The sequence below is a fragment of the Oncorhynchus nerka genome, linkage group LG15 (genome assembly GCF_034236695.1).
Source record: "Oncorhynchus nerka isolate Pitt River linkage group LG15, Oner_Uvic_2.0, whole genome shotgun sequence".
NCBI classification, from domain to species: domain Eukaryota; kingdom Metazoa; phylum Chordata; class Actinopteri; order Salmoniformes; family Salmonidae; genus Oncorhynchus; species Oncorhynchus nerka.
The window spans coordinates 61,505,286-61,528,976 of NC_088410.1; the positions used below are offsets into that span (position 1 = coordinate 61,505,286).

The 23,691-nt window shown below is 43.8% G+C and overlaps 1 protein-coding gene across 1 annotated transcript; it reads right to left on the bottom strand.

The window, feature by feature from the left end:
- Positions 1-1,510: 1,510 nt before the first annotated feature.
- LOC115142313 (inactive dipeptidyl peptidase 10-like) lies at positions 1,511-23,321 on the bottom strand. Its single transcript, XM_065000719.1, has 24 exons — positions 23,297-23,321; positions 23,108-23,203; positions 9,861-9,955; positions 9,606-9,677; positions 9,105-9,157; positions 8,816-8,897; positions 8,542-8,659; positions 7,920-8,074; positions 7,619-7,716; positions 7,384-7,507; positions 7,173-7,214; positions 6,317-6,421; positions 6,006-6,097; positions 5,848-5,895; positions 5,520-5,638; positions 5,393-5,440; positions 4,754-4,852; positions 4,595-4,661; positions 3,899-4,093; positions 3,156-3,210; positions 2,906-3,002; positions 2,665-2,723; positions 2,241-2,313; positions 1,511-2,062 (listed from the first exon to the last, which is right to left on the bottom strand). Exons 1-24 carry the CDS (start codon positions 23,319-23,321, stop codon positions 1,854-1,856), a joined length of 2,226 nt encoding a protein of 741 aa, XP_064856791.1. The 3' UTR covers positions 1,511-1,853.
- Between the last annotated feature and the right edge of the window lie 370 nt (positions 23,322-23,691).

The window sequence follows — 23,691 nt, forward strand, 5'->3', positions numbered from 1 at the left end:
AGCATTTTCTTATTTGCTTATGGCCTGGTAAATAGACAGCTACGAATAATACAGATGAGAACTCTCTTGGTAGATAATGTGGTCTGCAGCTTATCATAAGGTGCTCTACCTTAAGCGACCAATACCTCGAGACTTCTTTAATATTAGACATGCCGCACCATCTGTTATTTACAAAAAGACACACACACCCACCCCTCGTGTTACCAGAGGTAGCGTCTCTGTTCTGCCGGTGCATGGAAAATCCCTCTAGCTCTATATTGTCCGTATCTTCATCCAGCCACGTCTCGGTGAAACATAAGATATTACAGTATCTAATGTCCCGTTGGTAGGATAATCTTAATAGTAGGTTATCAATTTTCCTTTCCAATGATTGCACGTTAGCAAGAAGAATGGAAGGCATTGGGAGTTTACTCGCTCGCCTCCGGATTCTCAGAAGGTACCCCGATCTGCGCCCCCTTTCCCGATGTCTTTTCTTCACGCAAAAGGTGTGGATCCGGGACTGTTCCGGTGAAAGCAGGATACCATTCTCATTGTCTAATGATGTTCTGTATTACGTCATGCTGTCTTGTGTTTCATGTTTAGTGTGGACCCCAGGAAGAGTAGCTGCTGCTTTTGCAACAGCTAATGGGGATCCTAATAAAATACCAAATTGTTACCTGGGCTAGGGACTTTATCCCTACCTATATGTGTCACGTCCTGACCATAGAAAACCTGTATTTTCTATGGTAGAGTAGGTCAGGGCGTGACTAGGGTTTTTTGTTCTAGTTTATATTTTCTATGTGGGGTTCTAGGTTTGATTTTCTATGTTGGTGATTTGTATGATTCCCATTTAGAGGCAGCTGGTTATCGTTGTCTCTAATTGGGGATCATACTTAAGCAGCATTTTTTCCACCTGTGGGTTATGGGATATTGTTTATGTATAGTGTGTTTGAACACTACGTAGTCACGGGTCTTTGTTATTTTGTTTTCAGTTTCACTTATTCATTAAAAGATGTGGAACTATACTCACGCTGCGCCTTGGTCCGACCATCATTATTACGAACATTGTGACATTATGTACATACTGTATCTACTTCATTTACCTTGTACCCCTGCACATCGACTCGGAACTGGTATATAGCCAAATTATCGTTACTCATTGTGCATTTATTCCTCGTATTATTATTTTTCTCTATGCATTGTTTGGAAGTTGTACAACTGTCTTCTGCATTTAACCCAACCCCTCTGAATCAGAGAGGTGTGGGAGGCAGTCTTAATTGACATCCACGTCATTGGGGCCCAGGGAACAGTTGGTTAACTGCCTTGCTCAGGGGTAGAACAACAGATCTTTTACCTTGTCAGCTCAGGGTTTCCATCCAGCAACCTTCCGGTTACTGGCCCAACACTCCTACCCACCATGCTATCTGGAAGGGCCCATAAGTAAGCATTTCACTGTTAGTCTACACCTGTTGTTTACGAAGCATGTGACAAATAACATTTGATTTGATTTAAACAAACTATCACCACCAGATAACATCAAACTATTTATTACCATCTCAAATGCACTTAGGAAACAAGAACAAATTCTTAAGGATCTTTGAAATAATCAGGTTCTGCAATATGGGTCATGCTAAATACTAGATGACTAAACTCCAAGGAAGTTTAACTTCCTTCACCATGGAGTTGAGTTTAGTCAGCTATTTAAATACAAAAATGCAAACTCTACTCAACATGAGACATTTCAGAGCATACTTTCCCTTCACACTACATGGCTTTTCACATTTCCCTCATGCAAAATCCTCAAGGTCCTCAAGGTCAAAAGGATGGAAGTATGGTGTTTTGTTGTTGGATGTAAATGTTTGGGAGGGTAGCTCTCAGTCATCCTCCTGTCCATCAGACTTTTGAGGTGGCATAGGAGCCAGACAGTCCTGAAGGAAGTTTGTTAGGGTGCGCCGGAAGTGCTGTTCATTGTGGCTCCGTCTCAAAACGTGGCCCTCGTCAGGGTAAATCTGCAGAGAGTAGTTGACCTTTGCTGACACCAGACGGTCTATGAGCTGGGCAGTGTGCTGGAAGTGGACATGTGCTACAAGAAAAAAGTAAACAGAAAACAGACGAGATGGAAGTTCAAGATGGAAGTGTTACTTCACAAATATGTGCAAGTAGATCCATTCAATATCTCATGTGGGGTATGTCTTTATTTTTGTGGCACTTCTGAAAGTGTTCCCCTAAATATTAGTTGAATAGATCATACAGGTTCTCACCATCTGCGGTTCCATGTAAAAGGAGGAAGTTCTTGTCCCTCAGATTGACCACATCATCCAGCAAAGAGGCATCCTGAGGAGAAATGTTGAACTAAGAACCAGGTTTTTGGAATGCTGACTAGGTGGAATACAGCTACGACCAGAAGTTACTTTTTCGTAGCATGTTAGGAGACTTTACACAGCAGGTTAGGAGAATTAGCGTAGCAGGTTAGGAGAATTAGATTAAAGTTAGGAAAGGGTTAGCAAAAATGCTCTCCTAACCTGCTACGAAATGTCACTTCTGGTCTTAGATGTACTCCGTCTAGTCACAACCTGTTTTTCGTTCAAAGGAAGACTAAAGGGACAAGTTGAGTGCATGTGAGAGAGACGATGTTACACCATCTTATACTTTACAATCAATTTGAAGAACAAGATCTTGACTTACCTTGTAGAAGCTCTCCTGAGTGGCTGGAAGACCCAGGTGTCTCTCAGAGAAAGCAGCATCTATTATGGAAGTCATTATTGTTTATAAATCGATAACAAACTCTAAAAGATAAACCAAGTAAGAACTGGGGTAGGTATAGGATTTGAATAATAGTGTAACAAACTGTCAGACACAGTACGTCTAATCACAAGAACAAAGATGAAAAGCAACACAGATTACTCCTAAATGTTGGTGGACGTACTGTAGATTTTGAAGTCTGTGATTGGAGCCATCACTGCAGCACATTTAAATATGTTGGCTGCTGCCATCATCTTCAGTGTCAGAAGTCCACCAAATGCCTGTTGAAAAGATAAATGGTGGGGTACTCATATCCAGAGGTGACTACATACAGAATACTGTTTGATCTAACATGGATGTTTTAAGCTCTTTTCTCACTTTGGCTGGGTCTGCTAGAATCAATGCAGCAATATAGTTGGAAATAGACCCTATACCTTTCCATACAGCGCAATTCTTCTGTTGTCAATGTACGGCAACTCCAACAACCACCTGTAGCAAAGAATACATTGGGGTCTTTCCACCTCAAAAAGCACAAGAAAGAGGATTTCGACACCCACAATCTCAGATTGTTCTGAAATTGTTTTTGTAGTTAGTGACATATGATCAGCATTCCTGAAACATTATTCTGTTGAAATACAGGGTGTCCTCTATATTTTAAAAAAGTATAATCATTTCAGGATAGTAAAATGTCTTTAGTGTAAACTTAAATGACTAAAACCAGATATAAAGTATGTAGAAAAGATAATGAGCTATATATTTTTTCATAAGATCGTCTTTGAAAATGAACAATCACCAAAATAAAAACTAGACAGTCAGGGGGAGAATCTAAAGTAAAATAATGTCATGTCCCCATTGATTTTGTTATAATGTTTGAATCACTCAGTTAGCATAATAACACGACATTAGCCATGGAAAAATGTGTAAAATTGCAGGAAATTAGCTTTTAAACTGCACATTTTCACTCAATCCCATGGCAAAATGTGTAGAAAACCTGAAATTTGTTTTAAAACTGCATTCTTTTCTCTCAGCCCCAATGATCAAATGTATAGAATTGCAGAAAATTTGCTTTGAAACAGTTTTGGATGACATGGAATGACTCATTGCTTAAATATAGTATGACGAAGAAATTATTTAGATGCTGCTGAAATCTACACTGTAGTCATCATTGATTACTCACTCTACAACGCTCAGCAGGTCTTTGACTCTCTGGGAGCTGAGTTTCCTGGGGTCAAGGTTAGGTGACCTCAGGCCGTGTGCCGCCCCACTTTTGCCGTCCACCCAGGCCAGAGCTACACTGTGGATACTGGAGAGGACCTGGGGCCAGCCCAGAGAGAAACGGTCTGTGACTGCCTGAGTGTCAGGGGCTCCATCCCTGAGAAACACAGACAGAGATGAGAAGAAAGGAAATGGGTTCAGGAAGTCAACAAAGTTAGGTGGAGGAGAAGTGAATACACTGAGTGCGCAGCGGTTTAAGTCACTGCATCTCAATGCTAGAGGCGTCACTACAGACCCTGGTTCGATTCCAGGCTGTATCACAACCGGTGATTGGGAGTCCCATAGAGCGGCGCACAATTTGCCCAGCGTCGTCCGGGTTTGGCCGGTGTAGGCCGCCATTATAAATAACAATTTGTTCTTAACTGACTTGCTTAGTTAAATAAAGGTTAAATAAAAAATGTAGGAGGTTATGGAGCTTTTGTGTTAATAAATATTCATATTTGGAGGACACCTGTGTCAAAAATATTGATCTTATCGTTATGAAATGTTAGCTTGCAAGGTCTTTGTTTCGATGCCCATTTCTTATTTCAGTGCAAAACCGTTAAAGTTTGCATTTGTGTTTCACATTTTCATGCTTGCTTCTTTTTGCAGATCTTACACGATGATGAGGAGAGGATGTAGGCCTTCTTCATACCCCTGTGGTAGACCCAGCTTTAGATGCATATCTGCAACATGGATACCACAGTTGTTCTCAAATCATGGTAAGTCATAATAAGTTCTCTAAGAAAAAGAGTGTTTTCCTCAGTGTTTACTGTACCATAGCGGTCAGCTGTAATGGTGCTGTAGTGTGTGATGGGGAGCCGTTTGCCCTTCAGGGCCTCAGACAGAGGCTTGTTGTCTTCCAGAACCTTGTACCCTAAGAAAACAACACTCAGTTTGTGTCCCAAATGGCACCCTATCCCCCTTACAGTGCACTACCTTTGACCAGGGCCCATAGGACTTTGGTCAAAAGGAGTGCAATGCACTATGTAGGGGATAGTGTGCTGTTTGGGAAGCATCCTCACCAGTGACTGAATACTGAACATAAAACATCTGGGTGAAATAACAATCATTCAATTGTTTTAGGGCTACAGCTGCAGACATTGTAAGACATATTCGATTGTGCTCAATATCAACCTCTGCTCAGATAATATATTGTCAAATAGCCAATTGAAGTTGTGAGTTAAGGACATGACGAAGGCTATAGTCAAACAGTGTTCAATGTAATCAGCTCGAAAATGGCCACCAACACAAATACTCCCCTTAGCCTTTCCCATCCCATTTGTTTAGAAAAAATGAGTAAAGATAGAATGTGGGGCCATACATACAGGAAGCATGTATACTGTATATACCGTAGCTCAATTATGAGACCTAGTAGACATCTTAAAACATGAAAAACAACTTGTGTAGAACTCACTGAAATGTTCTCTGGTGCTGTGGACAGTCACTCTGGGGATGCCAGGGCCTACAACAAAGAGATCAAGGTGAAGGACAGAAAAAAAGGAAAGAAAGAGAGAAAGAGAGACGGAGAGAGAGAGATTCACCCAAGCAGTGGAGGATAACGCGAGTGAGGCTGGGGTTGAACTGTGGCTTGTAGAAGCGGCAGGTCTCTGAGAGTGTGCAGGTAAGACAGTGTCTTTGAGAAAAACCCCAGAGGTTCACACTGAGAGAGAGGAACAGTGAATAGAAACCATTCAGACTGAATGATGTAAACATTTCTTATGGACCTGAGTTACTCCCGACCAAGGGACTTTACCAGGATAAAGTCTTGGCTAGTGCTTAGAGTTTTGCTGGTCAGGTCACGTGGTCAGGAAAAACATATTGATCTATTTATGGATTATGGTATAATTATAGGGCCTTGTGCATGTTTACCTGTAAAGGTGTCTGCTGTGTTTGGATGCCTCTGTGCTGATGAAGTATCTGCAAACAGACAGAAACCACATCAGACTGATGTTCTGTGGTCACATTAATGCCATCTGCAGTCACACCAGCAAATGCTAGGGATAAGCAAATCTCTTTACTCCTCTTACATTTTCTCTGCATCTTCATCCAGGCCACAGAGTGACATCACATCCCAGTGGCCCGATGTCAGGAATCGTGGAGACATTGGGGTAGTCAAAGGCTGCAGGGAGAGAGAAATTGAGTTAGAGAGAGAGAGAGAGACAAGCCAAGGACATGGAGATAGAGACCGTGTAAGAGGGAGGGAGCGAGGGAGTTAAAGGTAGATGAAGGGGTCATTGTGAAAGAGGGTAGTGAGGAGAAAACCCTAGCCATTCAAAATAGACTGACTTGGGCCAAATAAGATAAAGCAAGGTAGATAAGGCTGAAACGCAACTCTGACCTGAGTAGGGAGGACAGCTATGTGTCGATACTCTCCATGACCCCCTTGTGCCGCAGGCAGAGTGACATAGAACATGGAGCCGTCTCTAGAGAAGAGGGGCACCTCCTGTTGGCCGGAAAGAGTCATTTCCACAGTTGTTAGTCATCATACAGTATCTAGGGCAGAGATGGACAACTCCAGTCCTCGGGGGTCAGAGCGGTGGCACACTTTTTCCCCATCCTGAGCAAACACAGAGGATTCAACTAATTGCATTTGAAACTGAAGATCATGATTAGTTGATTATTGGAGTCAGGTGTGTTAGCTGGGGCTCAGGCAAAAGTGTGACACTAATCAGGCCCCCGAGGACGTGAGTTGCCCATCCTTGATCTAGGGCCTAGTAGAGGTTTTCCAGGCAATGTGATCTGACCAGACCCGAAGGCCACGTGGTCAGAAGAGAAACTGTGGGCCCAAATCATCTCGACTCATTCCCATTACTTAACACTACTCATTTTAGTATTCCATTTCTCTCCCTCCAAGTCCCACTGAAATCCATTTATCTTGTATTCATGTCTTCCTCTTGTCTTAATTTATCTTGTCTTCATGCAACCACATTAATTTAATTTAATCGAATCACTTAATGATTAGAATAGGCAATTCCTCCCCTCAGGGTTCTTACTTGTCCAGGAAAACTAAAACCAGCAGTTGAAAATTGAGGAGCTCTAAATGCTTTAATACAGACTAAGGTTCGCTACATATAATGACGGTCTTGAAAAGTGTAATGAAACACAGCAAGTTTTCCCATTTCTTATACATTTTCTCTGAATAGATTCAGCCTTTTGGTTGATCTTGGTTAAAGTGATTAGTAGGCAGAATTTACCTGTGGTTGCCCTAGCCAGACATCCATGGTCATTTTGCGTTTCTGTGAGGGTTGCAACAGAAAAAAGGCATTCAAAATATAGAAGGAATCTCTGATTTATTCACTCATACATATCATTGACAACCAGTAAGCATCCACATGAATCACATGGATCACATCCAGCTGCTAGAAATGATGGATCTACTCCCTATACAACTGATCAGTGTATCACCTGTGAGCAGACTCCAGTGGTGGCCTCGCACACAGAGAGAGCAGACTGGTTCTGGACCCGGTTCAACCAACGCACAGCCAGCCTGGTCCCACTGGTCCATTTCACCATGGAGATGTAATGACCTCTGGACACAGGCAGGCAGACAGAAAGACAAGGGAGAAACACCGAGATTTAGGTCTGACTATTTACATATGGAGAGAATAAATACACTGATTTAAATGAGTACCTACAGTACCTGTTTTTGAGTGAGACTGGAGCAGTCATCCTCAGAGTGTGAGCAGGGCTGAAGATGTTCACCACGTAAAGAGTAACTGCAGGGATATTATCTCCTGCCTGGAAGGGAAGGATGCACATCAACACATTCTGAATAGATAACAGTGTTCAAAGACATTCTGTATTGACCTCAATTCATCTTATTGTAGCCTCTGCCAAGAGGGTTTATTGCAGAGGAGATGACCTTGGAATTGATCTAAGTTAAGGTGTATAAAAGTAGTCTTTATTGACATTATTATTATTATTGTTATTATACAGTTCACCTTAGGGTATGGATAGTAGGCTCCTGTGGGGTATGGCTCTCCAGTAAAACGAGGGATCTCCACATAGGGTGTGTGTGTGTTATTGATGGACAGGTACGCCAGCCGTACCCCGTCTCCAGACCACCAGTAGGCAGGGTACGTCTGGAGGATCTCTTCTGGAAACACATGACATGACAGTCAACATGCAGTAGCAGGTGTAAATGGGCCCATCTACTGTATATAGTATACAGACTCTAGCTCGCCAATTCTTAATATAGATTGATAAGAATGTAATGTTTCTACATGGGAACTTAATTTGTGATGATGGGCACATTCAAGTACATTACATTCATATACATTGCATATTATAGATCTATTATCATTTATGAGGTAAAGTATAGTATATGACAAAATATATATGTGATGTCTATGGTGTTGTTCTGTCAGGTGGACACTAACAGAAAAGCACAAACGAGGCATGCTAAAAACGGATGAGCTGGGTCTCTCATGGGACAGGGCGCAAGCTGTGGCCAAAGACAGACTCCAGTGGCAGAAGATTGTTGCAGCCTTATGTCCTACCCGGGAAGAAGAGGACTAAGTAAGTAAGTATGATTTTACTCCACAAAGGCAGCGTCTCTCTCACCCTCATATGTCCAGTCTGACAGCCCGTTGATAACAGACCCACTGCCTGTAGTGCTGAGACGCACAGGACCACTGTACACACCGGGCTGGTAGTAGAGGTTATTCTGAAATATGTAGATCTGCCAAAATAACAGAGTGCCTATGTAACTCAGTGTAAATATAACACACACAAATGAACATACAGTGTGTGAACATAATGGGCCAAAAAAGAGCATCTCTCGGGACGTATTTGGGCTGTGGGCCGCATGTTGTGCACTCCTGCCTTAGGGCCTCACCAAATGATTTCCATGGGGACCCCATGCGGCATATTGAAGAGCAGATGGCTTCACTCCGTGTGGGTTTAGCTCAAGAAATTCCCTGCGAGAAACAAACACAGAAATGCATGAGAATATACACACAAATACATGCATACACAACAAGTTCTTTTTTTAATTCATGGTATTGGCTGAAATAAACTGTTAAATTACCAGATGACCTGTTATGCATCATATTACATTTGGATGTGTTGGTTTGGATTGATTGCACAATATAGGAATACATTATTATGCTATCAATAACACTTACCCTGTCCCCACACTGTAAATTACATAGGAAGCTGAAAATGATTTTGAGAACACCTATCAAGGGCAGAGAAGAGGAATAGTATCAAATCAACAGTAAAGAACTTGCCTAAAATGACTACACAGTCCAAATAGTTTCCAATAATAGCTACCATGGATAGAACGGTAACTCAGTTACATAGCTGCTGGTGCTGCCACATATTTTATATTCTTTGCATTGAGGCATTTCCAAGTCTTTAAGAACAATAAATGCTCATCCCAAAAGAGAAACGGTGCCAGATTCTGAATGGGATAAAACAAGCCCTTTGGGAGCATAACAGTGTTCTGATTTTGTTTGTATAATCTTAATTCAAATATCCTGTTAAAAGATGAGACGTTGCTTAGAGCAGAATTAAATCAGTCTATTTAAACGGGGGTGGAGGTATGGATACAAATCAGCAGTAAGTTGCCAGTTTTGTCTTGAAATATTCCTCAATAGATACGCTGACTGTTAAACATTACCTACCAGATGCAAGTTGTACGCCAGCAGAATATACTTCTGGTCTGGTGACACCTGAAACTTTGTGTCATTCAGATTCTTGTAAAACAGAAACAAATATATCAAAATCCAAATCAAAACTGCAGTGGGAGGAGTGATTATTTCTCAAATTCAAGTTGACACCTGTGGGAGACTGGGAGTATGGATATGTATGCCAAAGATCCATCAGTCTGTCAATCAACCACCTTGGAGCAGAGTTTTGTTTGTTCCGCCTGTACTCACTAGGATGCTGCCGCCCAGCAGAGCGATGGTGAGGTTCTCACTCAGGCTGTGTTTCAGGATGTGCCCTTCCCTGGTGCGAAAGGCCACCTCATCATCTACAGAGGGGAGTTAGAGTAGAAGCCATGCAGTGGTGAGACTGGCAAATAGACTGAAGACAGAGTTGTTGTTGAAACATGAAGGACTGGTTTCCCAGACCCAGATTAAGCCTAGTCGTGGACAACAACAAAAACACTTTGGATTGAGACTTCCCATTGAGAATGATGTTTAATCCGGAAACCGTCCTGATTATCCTAAAGTAAAGAGAGTGTCTGCTAAACGAATATACTGCAAAGTGTAATGTAATCTAGAGGCCATTGGATTTATGTCAAATATACATGTATTGTACATGTACTGTATGTGACATACATATGTGTATTTTGTTAATAGATTTCTTAATTCAATGAGCAACCTTTCATCAATGCCTCAGATGTTAGGGATTGGAAATGGTTCTAATAATTCCAATTTAGGAAATTACACCTTTCTTACGTACGCTTTTCCTACGCACTTCTCAGTAGTTGGTATTCAAACTCACCTTATGAAGGTGTGTAACAGGCTTTGCAGGAGGGAGAAGCGCTGAAAACCCTCCCACTTGCAGGCCGACAGATTTTCTCGTGGAGTTTTCATTCAATAGGGTTTTCAGTATATTTATCTTAAGCCATCCCTATAAATACAGTGTACGTTTTAGTTCGAATTCTGTCGACAGACTCAGAAGACTATATCGAGAGAACGGGTTCAGAATACTAGGGATAAATGAAAGAAAGCCATCTAAATATCTGCATATCTGTCTTTGTTTCAGCAGCAATTGGTAGATTTGAAAATACTTGTAGATTATTTAGGGTTAGGAAAGTATTTATGAATTAAAAAGGAACAGGTTTGGAGAGCCTTTACGCATGAAAGAAAATGGTGGTTTGATTCATTCTGATTGCCACATTCTTCCAATGTAATGTTGGAAGATTAGAGTACATAGGATTATAATAGGGAGAATTAGTAACAGTTGACAATATGAACAAAATACATGTAGCCTAATTAAATAAAGGTGAAATAAAAATAAAAAATGATTTAATTAGGCTACATGTCTTTTGTTTATATTGTCAACTGTTACTAATGATCGTCAGCAACAACCACATGGCTTTGACGGTGTTTTCAGAAGAAGCACATGAAGTTAAACAAAATGATAGAAATAGGAGACAAAGAATGTTTGTGTCACACCCTGATCTGTTTCACCTGTCTTGGTGCTTGTCTCCACCCCCCTCCAGGTGTCGCCCATCTTCCTCATTATCCCCAGTGTATTTATACCTGTGTTCTCTGTTTGTCTGTTGCCAGTTTGTCTTGTCAGGTCTTACCAGCGTGTTTTCCCGCCTCCCTGCTTTCTCAAGTTCTGTTTCCTAGTTTCCCCAGTTCTGACCATTCTGCCTGCCTTGACTCCGAGCCTGTCTGCCATTCTGTACCTGTCTGACTCTGACCTGTTTACGAACCTCTGCCTGTCCTGACCCTGAGCCTGCCTGCTGTTCGGTACCTTATTGAATCTGCCCTGGATTACACACCTCTGCCTGCCTTTGATCTGTCTCTTGCCTGCCCCTGTTTGGGTCAATAAATGTATGTGACTCTAGCTGTCTGCATCTGGGTCTTATTCTGAATTGTGATAGTTTGGGATATTTGAGAGTGCCCATCCCTGCAAGTTAAAAGGCAGTACAATTTAAATTCTGCATAATGGCACAGCATTTCATAAACATTAGTGTGGGAAAGTTGATATGTTGATATGCTTCAGTTTGGTGCCATATGACTGGTTTCACATTTGTCTCCAGCAATTATAAGGTCAAACATATCCAAAACAAGTGTAGTTTATATTTACAATTCCCTTATCCAAATGGATTACTAATTTACCTAGCTCTTATCAATCACTCTTATAGAGCTGTAAATGACAGAGAATGGTGTTATTTCAGAAAAAATAAAGTAGATGCTTTTTCTATTTGGAACTGGTTGGTTCACTAGACCTTATTTATGGTTTCCTGGCGTGTAAAGGTGGTGAAATTCAGAGGGAATTAAGTCAAGGTCAGAATACAGGTATCTGTAGGCACCTCTGCCACACCTTCATTTATTCGATCTCTACCCAAAACTAATAACAGGTGAATAGCTCACAATTCTCATGCTTAAGTTCAAGTTCGGAATATGCATATAGAGAAAAATGCATAAAAAGGGAATTATGTTACATTTGAGGGCGCTTAACTAGGGTCAAAATTGGGCCATTATTGAACAGATAGCAGGGGGTCCTTGAGGCAGAAGTATAGTCAGTCCCTTGGGGGGAGTTATTTGATTCCCTAGAGTGCAGCTACGATGCAGAACAGTCAACATCAACATGTATTAATTACAAGAGTACATTCCATAAAACTTACACTGAGCTTTTCTCACATTGTAACGTTGTCCCCTACAGCAAACCTGAGGACAGTTTCATGATTTGGGTTGACTTGATGAGCTGTGCTGTGCTCTGCATGTCAACAGCAGCATGAAGTGTCCCAATTGGTACCCTATGCCCTACATACTGCACTACTTTTGACCAGAGCCATATTGCAGGGCAGCCCCGAAGTGACTCTTTACACTGTATGCAAGGCTTTCCTTTGTGTTGTCTTAGGAATGCTGCATTATCTCTCCAACCCCCGTTTTGTCACACCTCTGAGTTACAGAGGTTCAGTTGTCTTTACATCCTGTATGTCTGATATCTGATTAGGTGTTAACTCAACAGCAATGCTATTAGTCAATAACTCAGATGTTGAATCCATTCAACACTTATAAAAGGGTCTTAGATTCATTGTCTCTTTCTCTTCTTTGTCCCCTGACCTGTGCTGGTGAGATAAGGGCTCCCGAGTGGCGCAGCGGTCTAAGGCACTGCATCTCAGTGCAAGAGGATGCATTGAGATGAGAATAATGGCGCCGGAGAGGATGGCTGCCGTTTTATTGGCTCTAAACCAACCGTTTTGCGTTGTTTGTAACTTATTTTGTACATATTGTTGCTGCTACCATCTCTTATGACCGAAAAGAGCTTCTGGACATCAGAACAACGATTACTCACCTTGAATTGGACAAATAATATTTAATTAACGAGTCGGACGAGAGAGATTTACTCCAGACACCCGAACAGGCCCTCATCCCCGTCATTCACAGTAGAAGGAGACATGGAGATTTCGTGGAAGGAGATTGGGGTACCTTGTGAGGATCAAGTGACGAGTGGCTAATCTGCCTTTGCCATCCGTACTATTATCGCTGGAAAATAAATGGAACAAACTAAAAGCACGTATATCCTACCAACGGGACATTAAAAACTGTAATATCTTATTTTTCACAGAGTCGTGGCTGAACGACGACAGGAATAACATACAGCTGGAGGGTTATACACTCTATAGGCAGAATAGAACAGCAGCCTCTGGTAAGACAAGGGTCTATGTATATTTGTATACAATAGCTGGTGAACGATATCTAAGGTAGTCTTGAGGTTTTGCTCGCCTGAGGTAGAGTATCCCATGATAAACTGTGGACTACCCTATCTAACTAGAGAGTTTTCATCTGTATTGTTCGTAGCTGTCTACATACCACCACAGAACGATGCTGGCATAAACAAACAGGAAAACACTCATCCAGAGGCGGCACTCCTAGTGACCGGGGAATTTAATGCAGGGAAACTTAAATCTGTTTCACTTCATTTCTATCAGTATGTTAAATGTGCAACCAGAGGGGAAAAAAACTCTAGACCACCATTACTCCACACACAGAGACGCGTACAAATCTCTCCCTCGCCCTCCATTTGGCAAGTCTGACCATAATTATATCCTCCTGATTCCTGCTTACAAGCCAAACATTAAAGCAGGAAGCAGCAGTGACTCGGTCAATAAAAAAAAGTGGTCAGATGGAGCAGATGCTAAGCTACAGGACTGTTTTGCTACCACAGACTGGAATATGTTCCGGGATTCTTCCCGATGGCATTGAGGAGTACACCACATCAGTCACTGGCTTAATCAATAAGCGCATCTGTGACGTCTTCCCCGCAGTGACTGTCGGTACATACCCCGACCAGAAGCCATGGATTACAGGCATCATTCGCACTGAGCTAAAGGGTAGAGCTGCCGCTTTCAAGGAGCGGGACTCTAACCCGGGAGCTTATAAGAAATCCCGCTATAACCTCCGATGAACCATCAAATGGTCAAAGCGTCAATACAGGACTAAGATCTTATTGTACTACACCGGCTCTGACGCTCTTCGGACGTGGCAGGGCTTGCAAACTGTTACAGACTGCAAAGGGAAGCACAGCTGAGAGCTGCCCAGTGACACAAGCATACTGCTAAACTACTTCTATGATCACTTTGAGGCAAGTAACACTTAAACATTATTGAGAGTATCAGCTGTTCCGGACGACCGTGTAATCACGCTCTAATGCAGCCGATGTGAGTAAGACCTTTAAACAGGTCAACATTCACAAGGCCTCAGGGCCAGACAGATTACCAGGATGTGTTCTCCAAGCATGCGCTGACCAACTGGCAAGTGTCTTCGCTGACATTTTAAACCTCTCCCTGTCTCAGTCTGTAATACCAACATGTTTCAAGCACACCACCATAGTCCCTTTGCCCAAGAACACTAAGGTAAACTGCCTAAATGACTACCAACCCGTAGCACTCACGTCTGTAGCCATGAAGTGCTTTGAAAGGCTGGTCATAGCTCACATCAACACCATTATCCCAGAAACCCGAGACCCACTCCAATTTTCATACCGCCCCAAAAGATCCACAGATGATGCAATCTCTATTGCACTCCATACTACCCTTTCACACCTGGACAAAAGGAACACCTACAGTTGAAGTCAGAAGTTTACATACACTTAGGTTGGAGTCATTAAAACTCATTTTTCAACCACTCCACAAATTTCTTGTTAACAAACTGTAGTTTTGGCAAGTTGGTTAGGACATCTACTAAGTGCATGACACAAGTCATTTTTCCAACAATTGTTTACAGACAGATTATTTCACTTATAATTCACTGTATCACAATTCCAGTGGGTCAGAAGTTTACATACACTAAATTGACTGTGCCTTCAAACAGCTTGGAAAATGTCAGAAAATTATGTCACGGCTTTAGAAGCTTCTGGTAGGCTAATTGACATAATTTGAGTCAATTGGAGGTGTACTTGTGAATGTATTTCAAGGCCTACCTTCAAACTCAGTGCCTCTTTGCTTGACATCATGAGTAAATCAAAAGAAATCAGCCAAGATCTCAGAAAAAAAATCTGGTAGGCCGTCTGGTTCATCCTTGGGAGCAATTTCCAAATGCCTGAAGGTACCACATTCATCTGTACAAACAATAGTAGGCAAGTATAAACACCATGGGACCACAAAGTCGTCATACCACTCAGGAAAGAGATGCGTTCTGTCTCCTAGAGATGAACGTACTTTGGTGCGAAAAATGCAAATCAATCCCAGAGCAACAGCCAAGGACTTTGTGAAGATGCTGGAGGAAACGGGTACAAAATTATCTATATCCACAGTAAAACGAGTTCTATATCGACATAACCTGAAAGGCCGCCCAGCAAGGAAGAAGTCATTGCTCCAAAACCACCATAAAAAAGCCAGACTACGGTTTGCAACTGCACATGGGGACAAAGATCGTACTTTTTAGAGAAATGTCCTCTGGTCTCATGAAACAAAATAGAACGGTTTGGCCATAATGACCATTGTTATGTTTGGTGGAGAAAAGGGGAGGCTTGCAAGCCGAAGAACACCATCGCAACCGTGAAGCATGGGGGTGGCAGCATCATGTTGTGGGGGTGCTTTGCTGCAGGAGGGACTGGTGCACTTCACAAAATAGATGGCATCATGAGATAGGAAAATGATGTGGATATATTGAAGCAACATCTCAAGTCATCAGTCAGGAAGTTAAAGTTTGGTCGCAAATGGGTCTTCCAAATGGACAATGACCCCAAGCGTATTTCCAAAGTTGTGGCAAAATGGCTTAAGGACAACGAAGTCAAGGTATTGGAGTGGCCATCACAAAGCCCTGACCTCAATCCTTTAGAAAATGTGTGGGCAGAACTAAATAAGTGTGTGCGAGCAAGGAGGCCTACAAACCTGACTCAGTTACACCAGCTCTGTTAGGAGGAAGGGGCCAATGTTCACCCAACTTATTGTGGGAAGCTTAGGATAGGCTTCCCAAAACATTTAACCCAAGTTAAACAATTTAAAGACAATGCTACCAAATACTAATTGAGTGTATGTAAACTTCCGACTTCAACTGTATGTGAGAATGCTATTCATTGACTACAGCTCAGTGTTCAACACCACTGTGCCCTCTACATAGTTGTCTTTGCTGTCTTCGTATCCAAGATAATTGTGTAGTTTAGAGTGTGGAGTCTTAGAGTGATAATTCTTAGAGTGATCTTATCTTAATTCACCGAGGTTAGTAACTATCACACTCAACTGAGCCAGCTATTTTGTCTTTGCTGTCCGTATCCAAGATAATTGTGTAGTTTAGAGTCTTAGAGTGATTATCTTAATTCACCGAGGTTAGCTAGCCAGCTACGTCTACTGAATAGCCAGCCAACTCTACTGAATAGAACTTTCGCATTCCGGTCGCATTCCGCTTCGCTCCACAGGTAGTATCACATTTTCATTTCATTTCATTACAGTCCCAACGGTGTGATTTGTTTGATCGTAGCTAGCTACATAGCTAGCTACATAGCCGTCTTTGTTTCAAAGATAATTGTGTAGTCTAGAGCGATTTTCTAGGTTAGCTAGCCAGCTATTGTCGTTCTCCTAACGCAACGTAACGTAACCAACACTGCTAGCTAGCCAGCTAGCTCCCGAAAAGCAGCATTGTAGAAACTTCACACTCAACGGTACGACTTGATTAGGGTAGTGTCAACAACGCAGCTAGCCTACCCCAGCAGTACTGTATCATTTTAATCATTTTAGTCAATTAGATTCTTGCTACGTAAGCTTAACTTTCTGAACATTCGAGACGTGTAGTCCACTTGTCATTCCAATCTCCTCTGCATTAGCGTAGCCTCTTCTCTAGCCTGTCAACTATGTGTCTGTCTATCCCTGTTCTCTCCTCTCTGCACAGACCATACAAACGCTCCACACCGCATGGCCGCGGCCACCCTAATCTGGTGGTCCCAGCGCGCACGACCCACGTGGAGTTCCAGGTCTCCGGTAGCCTCTGGAACTGCCGATCTGCGGCCAACAAGGCAGAGTTCATCTCAGCCTATGCCTCCCTCCAGTCCCTCGACTTCTTGGCTCTGACGGAAACATGGATCACCACAGACAACACCGCTACTCCTACTGCTCTCTCTTCGTCCGCCCACGTGCTCTCGCACACCCCGAGAGCTTCTGGTCAGCGGGGTGGTGGCACCGGGATCCTCATCTCTCCCAAGTGGTCATTCTCTCTTTCTCCCCTTACCCATCTGTCTATCGCCTCCTTTGAATTCCATGCTGTCACAGTTACCAGCCCTTTCAAGCTTAACATCCTTATCATTTATCGCCCTCCAGGTTCCCTCGGAGAGTTCATCAATGAGCTTGATGCCTTGATAAGCTCCTTTCCTGAGGACGGCTCACCTCTCACAGTTCTGGGCGACTTTAACCTCCCCACGTCTACCTTTGACTCATTCCTCTCTGCCTCCTTCTTTCCACTCCTCTCCTCTTTTGACCTCACCCTCTCACCTTCCCCCCCTACTCACAAGGCAGGCAATACAGTCGACCTCATCTTTACTAGATGCTGTTCCTCCACTAACCTCATTGCAACTCCCCTCCAAGTCTCCGACCACTACCTTGTATCCTTTTCCCTCTCGCTCTCATCCAACACTTCCCACACTGCCCCTACTCGGATGGTATCGCGCCGTCCCAACCTTCGCTCTCTCTCCCCGCTACTCTCTCCTCTTCCATCCTATCATCTCTTCCCTCTGCTCAAACCTTCTCCAACCTATCTCCTGATTCTGCCTCCTCAACCCTCCTCTCCTCCCTTTCTGCATCCTTTGACTCTCTATGTCCCCTATCCTCCAGGCCGGCTCGGTCCTCCCCTCCCGCTCCGTGGCTCGACGACTCATTGCGAGCTCACAGAACAGGGCTCCGGGCAGCCGAGCGGAAATGGAGGAAAACTCGCCTCCCTGCGGACCTGGCATCCTTTCACTCCCTCCTCTCTACATTTTCCTCCTCTGTCTCTGCTGCTAAAGCCACTTTCTACCACTCTAAATTCCAAGCATCTGCCTCTAACCCTAGGAAGCTCTTTGCCACCTTCTCCTCCCTCTTGAATCCTCCTCCCCCTCCCCCCCTCCTCCCTCTCTGCAGATGACTTCGTCAACCATTTTGAAAAGAAGGTCGACGACATCCGATCCTCGTTTGCTAAGTCAAACGACACCGCTGGTTCTGCTCACACTGCCCTACCCTGTGCTCTGACCTCTTTCTCCCCTCTCTCTCCAGATGACATCTCGCGTCTTGTTACGGCCGGCCGCCCAACAACCTGCCCGCTTGACCCTATCCCCTCCTCTCTTCTCCAGACCATCTCCGGTGACCTTCTCCCTTACCTCACCTCGCTCATCAACTCATCCCTGACCGCTGGCTACGTCCCTCCCGTCTTCAAGAGAGCGAGAGTTGCACCCCTTCTGAAAAAACCTACACTCGATCCCTCCGATGTCAACAACTACAGACCAGTATCCCTTCTTTCTTTTCTCTCCAAAACTCTTGAACGTGCCGTCCTTGGCCAGCTCTCCCGCTATCTCTCTCAGAATGACCTTCTTGATCCAAATCAGTCAGGTTTCAAGACTAGTCATTCAACTGAGACTGCTCTTCTCTGTATCACGGAGGCGCTCCGCACTGCTAAAGCTAACTCTCTCTCCTCTGCTCTCATCCTTCTAGACCTATCGGCTGCCTTCGATACTGTGAACCATCAGATCCTCCTCTCCACCCTCTCCGAGTTGGGCATCTCCGGCGCGGCCCACGCTTGGATTGCGTCCTACCTGACAGGTCGCTCCTACCAGGTGGCGTGGCGAGAATCCATCTCCTCACCACGTGCTCTCACCACTGTTGTCCCCCAGGGCTCTGTTCTAGGCCCTCTCCTATTCTCGCTATACACCAAGTCACTTGGCTCTGTCATAACCTCACATGGGCTCTCCTATCATTGCTATGCAGACGACACACAATTAATCTTCTCCTTTCCCCCTTCTGACGACCAGGTGGCGAATCGCATCTCTGCATGTCTGGCAGACATATCAGTGTGGATGACGGATCATCACCTCAAGCTGAACCTCGGCAAGACGGAGCTGCTCTTCCTCCCGGGGAAGGACTGCCCGTTCCATGATCTCGCCATCACGGTTGACAACTCCATTGTGTCCTCGTCCCAGAGCGCTAAGAACCTTGGCGTGATCCTGGACAACACCCTGTCGTTCTCAAATAACATCAAGGCGGTGGCCCGTTCCTGTAGGTTCATGCTCTACAACATCCGCAGAGTACGACCCTGCCTCACACAGGAAGCGGCACAGGTCCTAATCCAGGCACTTGTCATCTCCCGTCTGGATTACTGCAACTCGCTGTTGGCTGGGCTCCCTGCCTGTGCCATTAAACCCCTACAACTCATCCAGAACGCCGCAGCCCGTCTGGTGTTCAACCTTCCCAAGTTCTCTCACGTCACCCCGCTCCTCCGCTCTCTCCACTGGCTTCCAGTTGAAGCTCGCATCCGCTACAAGACCATGGTGCTTGCCTACGGAGCTGTGAGGGGAACGGCACCTCAGTACCTCCAGGCTCTGATCAGGCCCTACACCCAAACAAGGGCACTGCGTTCATCCACCTCTGGCCTGCTCGCCTCCCTACCACTGAGGAAGTATAGTTCCCGCTCAGCCCAGTCAAAACTGTTCGCTGCTCTGGCCCCCCAATGGTGGAACAAACTCCCTCACGACGCCAGGACAGCGGAGTCAATCACCACCTTCCGGAGACACCTGAAACCCCACCTCTTTAAGGAATACCTAGGATAGGATAAAGTAATCCTTCTCACCCCCCTTAAAAGACCTAGATGCACTATTGTAAAGTGGCTGTTCCACTGGATGTCATAAGGTGAAAGCACCAATTTGTAAGTCGCTCTGGATAAGAGCGTCTGCTAAATGACTTAAATGTAAAATGTAAATGTAAAGCTCCTCACTAAGCTAAGGACCCTGGGACTAAACATCTCCCTCTGCAACTGGATCCTGGACTTCCTGATGGGCCACCCCCAAGTGGTAAGGGTAGGTAACAACACATCCACCATGCTGATCCTCAACACGTGGGGCCCCTCAGAGGTGCGTGCTCAGTCCCCTCCTGTAGTTCCTGTTCACTCATGACTGCATGGCCAGGCATGACACCAACGCCATCATTAAGTTTGCAGATGACACAACAGTGGTAGGCCTGATCACCGATAAAGACGAGACAGCCTATAAGGAGGAGGTCAGAGACCTGACCGTGTGGTGCAAGGACACCAACCTCTCCCTCAACATGATCAAGACAAAGGAGATGATTGTGGACTACAGGAAAAGAAGGATCGAGCACGCCCCCAATCTCATCGACAGGGCTGTAGTGGAGCAGGTTGAGAGTTTCAAGTTCCTTGGCGTCCACATCACCAACAAACTATCATGGTATAAGCACACCAAGACAGTTGTGAAGAGGGCACAACAAAACCTATTCACCCTCAGGAGACTGAAAAGATTTGATATGGGTCCTCAGATCCTCAAAAGGTTCTACAGCTGCACCATCGAGAGCATCCTGACTAGTTGCATCATTGCCTGGTATGGCAACTGCTCGGCCTCCGACCGCAAGGCACTACAAAGGGTAGTGCGTACGGCCCAGTACATCACCTGGGCCAAGCTTTCTGCCATCCAGGACCTCCATACCAGGTGGTGTCAGAGGAATGCCCTAAAAATTGTCATAGACTCCAGTCAACCTAGTCATAGACGGTTGTCTCTACAAACCGCATGGCAAGCGCCAAGTCTAGGTCCAAGAGGCTTCTAAACAGCTTCTACCCCCAAGCAATGAGACTCCTGAACATCTAATCAAATGGCTACCCAGACTATTTGCAATTCCCCCCTACCCCCTTTATATGCTGCTGCCACTCTCTGTTATTATCTATGGATAGTCACTTTAATAACGCTACCTACATGTACATATTACCTCAACTACCTCGACTAACCGCTGCCCCCGCACATTGACTCTGTACCGGTACCCCCTGTATATAGCTTCGCTATTGTTATTTTACTGCTGCTCTTGTAATTATTTGTTACTTTTATTTGTTACTTTTTATAAGTATTTTCTTAAAACTGCATTGTTGGTTAAGGGCTTGTAAGTAAGCATTTCACTGTAAGGTCTACGCATGTTGTATTTGCGCATGTGACAAATACAATTTGATTTGATTTGAAGAGGCGTCACTACAGTCTCTGGTTGGAATCCAGGCTGTATCACATCCGGCCGTGATTGGAAGTCCCATAGGGCGGCGCACAATTGGCTCAGCGCCGTCCGGGTTTGGCCGGTGTAGGTCGTTATTGTAAATAAGAATTTGATCTTAAAACTTGTTAGGGCCGTGGTCCCGTGGTGGGAACATCAATCAGCAGAAATGTTCAAGAGCGCCACCTATAGTGGTTGATAAAACTCAAACTTTCATTAAAATGGACATACAATGTACTGAATTAAAGCTACACTCGTTGTGAATCTATCCACCGAGTCAGATTTGTAAAATGCTTTTCGGCAAAAGCATGAGAAGCTATTATCTGATAGCATGTATCCCCCAGAATACAGCAACGTCACCTAACGACAGATTTTGCGATAGCCGGGGGCTACTCAAAACGCAGAAATAAAATATAAAACATTCATTACCTTTGACGAGCTTCTTTCTTGGCACTCCTAGATGTCCCATAAACATCATTTTGGGTCTTTTTTCGATTAAATCGGTCCATATATAGCCTAGATATCGATCTATGAATACTATGTGAACAACGGAAAAAAATAGCGTTTTCTAACGTAACGTCATTTTTTTAAATTAAAAAAGTCGACGATAAACTTTCACAAAACACTTCAAAATACTTTTGTAATGCAACTTTAGGTATTAGTACACGTTAATAAGCGATAAAATTCATCAGGAGGCGATGTAAATTCTATAGGTGTCTGCCTGGAAATAATGTCCGGAGAAATCTCAACCAAAACATCCGGTCGGAGACCGGAGGAAATCGGCTCCCTTGTGTCGGTTTGACCAAGAAACAAAGCGGAAGCAAATGACAAGACTCTAGACATCGTGTGGAAGCTGTAGGTACTGCAACCTCAACCTCATTTAATCCGATTCACCTTTAACAATTCCTGGAAGTGGCGCATGGATATTTATTTCCATTTTCAGTGATCAGATTTTCCTGCACTTTTCGATGAAACGCACGTTCTGTTATAGTCACAGCCGTGATTTAACCAGTTTTAGAAACGTCTGAGTGTTTTCTATCCACACATACTAATCATATGCATATACTATATTCCTGGCATGAATAGCAGGGCGCTGAAATGTTGCGCGATTTTTAACAAAAAGCTGCGAAAATTCGCAGCTTCCCTAACAGGTTTTAACTGACTTGCCTAGTTCAATTTAAAAAATACACTCTCTCTCTGTCTCTCTCTCTCTCTCTCTTTCTCTCTCTCTCTCTCTCCCTCTCTGATCATGTCTAGGATAATGCCTTGTAATACTTTTTCATGCTTTGTAAATTAAGCTTATGCCTTGTATGTGAATCCGTTTATTTTACAATGTTAATAAAATAGACTTGGATTTAGAATTCCATTCACAGAACTTTCTTGACCTTCCAATTCCTGTAACTCAACTGGAGTCTCTTGCATATTGATAAATTGTCATTATGGAGTCAGGTAAACATTTTAATAGGCTAATTGCATAGTCTTATTATGGATTGCATGTGAGGTACAAGTATATATGATATAGCCTATATGATCTATATTTACCACACTACAATATCGGCCCTGGTCAAAAGTAGTACACTATATAGGGAATAGAGTGCCATTTGGGACGCAGTCGGAATGCTCCGTAAATCCTGTCAAGTTACAGTGAAGCCACAGGGTGTACAGTATGCTACACAAGGTGGGCAGCCTGTCAAAAAGTATATCAGTCATTTAAGGCTTGACATGCATGTTTTGTAAATGAAATCTGTGCCATGGAAGCCTGCCTCTCCTCACCGTTGAGCCAGGTCACATGGGCGTCATGAACTTTGAAATTGTCTTTGTCCAGGTCCTCCAGAGTAAGACGGGAGCGCTGGAGAAGAAGAGAATCATCTGCAACAAAGATGAAGACAGAGAGGGATGAGGAGCAGGAAGAAAGGGCCAAATGGAGGAAATGGTACAAATGCCCCTAGTACTACAGTATACCACTCTGATATGGAAGCAGATTCATGGCAAAATGAATACAAATAAAACATGGCATAAATCTGCTTCCATACTGCATAATGTATGCCAAATGTATTTCTCCATATTAACAATCAGTCCCAATATTTTGTGGACGATTTTTGTGTGCTTCTAAAAATCGTCTGGATGCATCTATGTTTGCTGAATCTGTGGCTACCCAACATTATTCTGTGCTATGGGTGAAGGCTGACTTAGAGCGGTGTTTGTAAGACCAAAGAGGACACCGAAATCGGTTGTTCTCATGAAAACATCTTTATAGAGTCCGAACAGTTTGATCTACAAACCATTATGACCCCATGATGGAAAAGCTTAGACTCTCACTAACACACACGTTTTATCGTTTTTGCTCTTTGCTCTGC

Coding starts and splice junctions, on each gene's coding strand:
- LOC115142313 (XM_065000719.1), bottom strand. CDS start 23,321: ATGAATCTGCTTCCATATCAGAGTG. Junction 7,215..7,383: donor CCACTGGAGTCTGCTCACAG/GTGATACACTGA, acceptor CAACCCTCACAG/AAACGCAAAATGACCATGGA. Junction 2,314..2,664: donor CTCAGGAGAGCTTCTACAAG/GTAAGTCAAGAT, acceptor ATTTCTCCTCAG/GATGCCTCTTTGCTGGATGA.